General features: G+C 45.0%; 1 protein-coding gene across 1 annotated transcript in view; it reads right to left on the reverse strand.

Moving 5' to 3' along the window:
- kctd3 (potassium channel tetramerization domain containing 3) overlaps positions 1-629 on the reverse strand; it is a 77,792-nt gene extending 77,163 nt beyond the window's left edge. The window contains exon 1 of the mRNA XM_060831466.1: positions 315-629. Within this exon, the coding sequence (XP_060687449.1) occupies positions 315-397 (83 nt within the window). The 5' untranslated portion in view covers positions 398-629. The remainder of the gene's footprint in view (positions 1-314) is intronic.
- Positions 630-6,000: the final 5,371 nt, after the last annotated feature.

Consider the following 6,000-nt stretch of genomic DNA (forward strand, 5'->3'; position numbering starts at 1 on the left):
AATATTAGCCCCAACCAATAATGCTGGCGGGGTCCTTCAATAGCCAAAGGTTTGCTGATTGATATGAATTCAGGGCAGAGGGCACCACCCAGCCGGGAGAGCCCTCTGGAGACTCGTGCCACTCGGTGAAAGTTTAAAGTGAGGACGGAGATGGGAAAGAGTAGGGCGAGGATGATAAAATACCGAGTGACACAGACAGCAGGAAGAGGGAGATGCTGAGCCCAATGGGACCGGGACCCGAATGGCTGTGCGATTGATCCCTTTAGGCAGCACTGAGCTGACAGTCAGTACCAACCCGGGGGCTCCTTATTTACCTGGTACCGCCCACGTTGAGCTGGATGATCTCCCCGGCCGCTGCCGCCGACGCCGCCGTCAAGTTGGCGCAGCTCCCCGCCATTTTCCTCCCCGAACCCCGTCCTCCTCCCGGCCACGGCCACCGCCTCCTCCTCTCACACCGAGATCGGTCTGGGCTCCGGCTCACACCGCCAGTGCCCGTCTCTCGCTCCACATCACAAGCCCGGCGAACAACATCCCGCTCGGTCCCGTCCACAGCCACGAGAGCCTGGGCCCAGGCGCCCACTTGCAGCTTGAGGGCAGCCTCGCTCCGCCCTGCGGCCTGGGGCCTGTCTCCCTCCGCCTCCGGCACCTCACTGCTCGCCAGAGTCAGCGCCCCCCAGCAGCTCCTGCGCGCATCTACACCTTCCTTCTCTTTTCCTTGTCCCTGGCCCTGCCTATTTCCATTTCCATTTGGCTCCACATACCATACTACATTTCAAATTCCTTTAGGTCACCATCACGGTTATTTATATTCACTTTGGTCTTTTCCGTGTTTTATTTTCCTTTCCAGAAACTTTTAAATTTCTGCCTATTGGATGATAAGGTGGCCGCAAGTCAATGTGTCCCTGGAAGAACCCACTGTTGTTGAAATTCATTCCCAAACCTCGAATGGTCGCATGTGTTTGAATTAGGTGCCACGCGTTGACCCTGAAATTGTCTTGTGGTCACCCAATGAATTGGATGGACATGCAAAATTGACAGCTTCCAAATGATGGGAGGGATGACCTTCTGCTTTCTTCGGTCTGCAGAATGGGCAATCATTGAGTGACAATAAATCATCTAGGTTAACGCTCTGTTTCTGTGATGCAGTGTTTTATTCAGCCTCCAACCCTAATACCGTAACCCCCAACCTCCAAAATCCATGGAATTGCACAGTTTTGCTGTGAAATGCAGTTGAAGAGAATAACCTGAAATGCTCATGTAACAGACGTCACTGGTATACAGACTAAAGAGTGATAGCTTTTCTTCCATTGGGTAGAAATCAAACCCAGACCTCCCAAATGGATAGAATTCTACCATGTAATCCACAATGCAACAAGAAAGCTGAGTAAGTGAATGAGAAACAGTAGCAACCTGAATGAGAATGCTAAACTCTGAGTTTATCAAGCCTGCATTCTTCCTGTACTCCTCCATAGCAGAGAGACCTAGACAGCATACACTAGATGGAAGCAAATCTCAGAATTATCCTCAACCTTTCATGACAAGATAAAAATCGGTCAGAGTTTTTGCAGCAGATACCAATTCCAGAGTAAACATTCATTGCTAAGCATAGGCTTGGCCATGTTCATCAGATGGTTGACAGACCTATGCCTTTTACAATGTGAACTAGCCACAGTCTCACAACTTCCTGGGAGTCCATATATTCACTACTAACATATCTAAGCAAAATATGAAGATGACAGATGGTGAGTCTTGCAATTATGAGGCAATTGTCACTGGGTATAGTGTCTGGTGGCTGGCTGTTTGGAAGGGCAGTGAAAGAGTTGAGAAGAAAGGAAATACTTAATTGGCTTAGCAAAGAGACCAAGAAAACAGAGACCAGCAAATTCTGCATCCTTCTAGTCCACTTTCTTCCTCTGCAGCAAATGTGGCATAGACTGTGTTGTATTGGTTCTGACAGAAGACTCCAGGCAAACAAATAACAATTGTTTGTTTCATACACAAATGGAGAAGAGTTTTAACCATTAAGGCTTGCTCTGCCAAATTACAGAGCTCCAAGTTTTGTACAGATTACAACATGCATATTACAATTTCCATATTTAATATCCACGTGTCTCATATTATCTTTGTTTTCCCATAGTCTTTGAAGGAATTGTGTGTTCCTCACTCAAGGACTTTTATAGCTACTAACTTTTCGAGTCTGGATGCCTTATTTGCTAGTTCATGTTTGCTTAACTAAAATTTTAATCCCTGCGAACTTAACTTCATCAACTGTCATGCTACTATCTGGTATAACACCTAAGCTATACCAAAGAACATAGAACATAGAAAAATACAGCGCAGTACAGGCCCTTCGGCCCTTGATGTTGCGCCGACCAAAGTCTACCTAACCTACACTAGCCCAATAACCTCCATATGCTTATCCAATGCCTGCTTAAATGACCATAAAGAGGGAGAGTTCACCACTGCTACTGGCAGGGCATTCCATGAACTCACAACCCGCTGCGTAAAGAATCTACCCCTAACATCTGTCCTATACCTACCACCCCTTAATTTAAAGCTGTGTCCCCTAGTAACAGCTGACTCCATTAACAGAAAAAGGTTCTCAGTGTCTACCCTATCTAAACCCCTAATCATCTTGTACACCTCTATCAAATCTCCCCTAAACCTTCTTTTCTCTAATGAGAACAGCCCCAAGTGCCTCAGCCTTTCCTCATACGATCTTCCTACCATGCCAGGCAACATCCTGGTAAACCTCCTCTGCACTCGTTTCCAATGCCTCCACATCCTTCCTATAGTATGGCGACCAAAACTGCACACAATACTCCAGATGAGGCCGCACCAGAGTCTTATACAACTGCAACATGACCTCAGGACTCTGGAACTCAATTCCTCTACCAATAAAGCCCAGTACACCATATGCCTTCTTCACAGTACTATTTACCTGGGTGGCAACTTTCAGAGATCTGTGTACATGGACACCAAGATTCCTCTGCTCATCCACACTACCAAGTAGCCTACCATTAGCCCAGTAATCCATCTTCTTGTTACTCCTACCAAAGTGAATGACTTCACACTTAGCTACATTGAACTCCATTTGCCACCTATCTGCCCAGCTCTGCAACTTATCTATATCCCGCTGTAACCTGCCACATCTTTCTTCGCTGTCCACAACTCCACCGACTTTCGTGTCATCCGCAAACTTGCTCACCCAGCTTTCAAGCCCCTCCTCTAGATCATTTATAAAGATGACAAACAGCAATGGTCCCAAAACAGACCCTTGTGGAACACCGCTAGTAACTGCACTCCAAGATGAACCTATTCCATCAACTACTACCCTCTGTCTCCTTCCAGCCAGCCAATTCCTAATCCAAACCTCTAATGCACCCTCAATGCCATACCTCCGTAGTTTTTGCATTAGCCTACCATGGGGTACCTTATCGAACGCCTTGCTAAAATCCATATACACCACATCTACTGCTTTACCCTTGTCCACCTCCCTAGTCACCTTCTCAAAGAACTCAATAAGGTTTGTGAGGCACGACCTGCCCTTCACAAAACCATGCTGACTATCCTTGATCACATTATTCCTATCCAGATGTTCATAAATCCTATCCCTTACAATTCTCTCTAAGACTTTGCCCACAACAGAAGTGAGACTCACTGGCCTATAGTTACTCGGGCTATCCCTACTCCCCTTCTTGAACAAGGGGACCACATTCGCTATCCTCCAGTCTTCTGGCACTATTCCCGTAGACAATGACGACATAAAAATCAAGGCCAAAAAGATGCTTAACACAGTTGACTACCATGTGGCAAGCCATTGTTTTATGTGACAGAATGCAGCCAAAAGAGGTTCACAAGAATGGTTCTAGGCATGAAAAGCTTAACGTTTGAGGAGCATTTGAGGGTCTATCGTCGATTGGGGTTTAAAAGGATGAGGAAGAATCTAATTGAAACTTACAGAATACTGAATGGCCTGGACAGAGTGAATGTTGGGAAGATGTTTCCATTGGTGGGAAAGACTAGGAGCCAAGGGTCTAGTCTTAGAATAAAGGAAGACCTTTTACAACAGAGATAAGGAGAAATGTCTTCAGCCAGACAGTGGTGAATCTATGAAATTCACTGTCACAGAAGGCTGTGGAGGCCAGGTCATTGAGTATATTTAAAATGGAGATAGATAGGTTCTTGATTGTGAAGAACATCAAGGGTTATGGGGAGAAAGAGGGAGAGTGATATTGAGAAACTTATCAGCCATGATTGAAAGGCGGAGCAGATTCAATGGGTCGAATTGCCTAATTTCTGCTCCTATGTCTTAAGGTCTTATGGCCATCGGAGTGGAGTCAGGTTGTGAAGATGTACCGAGAGCTGAATCAGAATGCACTCTGTGGCTTTGGATGATGTCCGCGATTATCAAGCTTTTCTCAGTTTTGGCATTTTGAAGAACAGTCATACTGAACTCAAAATATTAATTTAGTTTCTCCCTTCACAAATGTGGCCAGACCTGCAGAATTACCTCTGAACTTTCTGTTTTTATTTCAGAACTCCAGCATTTGCAGTGTTTTACTTTTATTTTGATCTTTATATATTGCCTTTTCATATGAGACAACCTTGCTGTAAAAAAAATATTGGCATTGTTTTTGTTCATGTACCAACACATGAAGTGTCAATGTCCTGCAATTGGGGGGCATTGTCAAGATGAAAACAGTGGTTAGCACAGTGGTTAGCACTGCTACCTCACAGCACCAGAGACCCGGCTTCAATTCCTGCCTCAGGCGACTGACTGTGTGGAGTTTGCACATTCTCCCCATGTCTGCGTGGGTTTCCTCCGGGTGCTCTGGTTTCCTCCCACAGTCCAAAGATGTGCAAGTTAGGTGAATTGGCCATGTTTTTTTTTGCAGGTGAGAGACACAAAGTGCACAAATCTTTAATTTCCACCACCAGGAAGAAAGGAAACACCCGAGTGGCAATGAATTGGCCATGCTAAATTGCCTGTAGTGTTAGGTGAATGGTCAACTCCTCAAAAAATTCAACCAAGTTGATTAGTCACTAACTTTCCTTAACAAAATCATTCAACTGTTCTTGACCATTCCTTGCATCTCTAAGTACAGATTAATTCTGTCCCACAGAATTGCTTCCAATAGATTTCCTGCTACCAACTGGCTTGTAGTTTCCTGGTTTATCTCTTGCTTTTTTCTTGAATCGGAGAAAGTGAGGACTGCAAATGCTGGAGATCAGAGTCATGACTGTGTTGCTGGAAAAGCACAGCAGGTCAGGCAGCATCATGATGAAGGGCTAATGCCCGAAACGTCGATTCTCCTGCTCCTCGGATGCTGCCTGACCTGCTGTGCTTTTCCAGCAACACACTCTCGACTATCCTCTTGAATAGCAGTACCACATTAGCTATCAACCAGTCCTCTGGCACCTCTCCTGTGGCTACAAAGGAATTGGAAATAATTTCTAGAGCCCCTGTTATTTTCTTCCTTGCCTGACACCACAGCCTGAAATACACATAATCTACTTGTACGTTGGTCAGACCACTCATAATCTCCTGTCTGTCTATGCTAATTTATTTAATTGCATCACGACACTTCTCCCTAATTTCTACACCCACATCATTCCTCTCACAAGTGAACATTGACACGAAGTATTTATTTAGAACCCTACATACATCCTCTGGCTCCATGCAAAAATTACCACTATGGCCCTTAATGGGCCCTTTTCTTTCCCTAGTTATCATTTTACCTTTAAAGCACTTCTAAAATAACTTAGGATTTTCCTTTATTTTGGCTGCCATTATTGTTTCATGCCCCCCCCCCCCCCCCCCGACCATTTTGCTCTCCTAATTTCTTTTTCAAGTTCCCATTTACACATTCTGTATTCCTCTAGGGCTTCTTCTTGAATCCTCAGCATCTTCCATAAGCTTCCCTCCTTTTCTTCATCCAATCTTGTACATCCCTTAATATCCAGGGTTCATTGGATTTAGTGGTCCCATCATTTACC

The sequence above is a fragment of the Hemiscyllium ocellatum genome, chromosome 10, assembly GCF_020745735.1.
Source record: "Hemiscyllium ocellatum isolate sHemOce1 chromosome 10, sHemOce1.pat.X.cur, whole genome shotgun sequence".
NCBI classification, from domain to species: Eukaryota; Metazoa; Chordata; class Chondrichthyes; order Orectolobiformes; family Hemiscylliidae; genus Hemiscyllium; species Hemiscyllium ocellatum.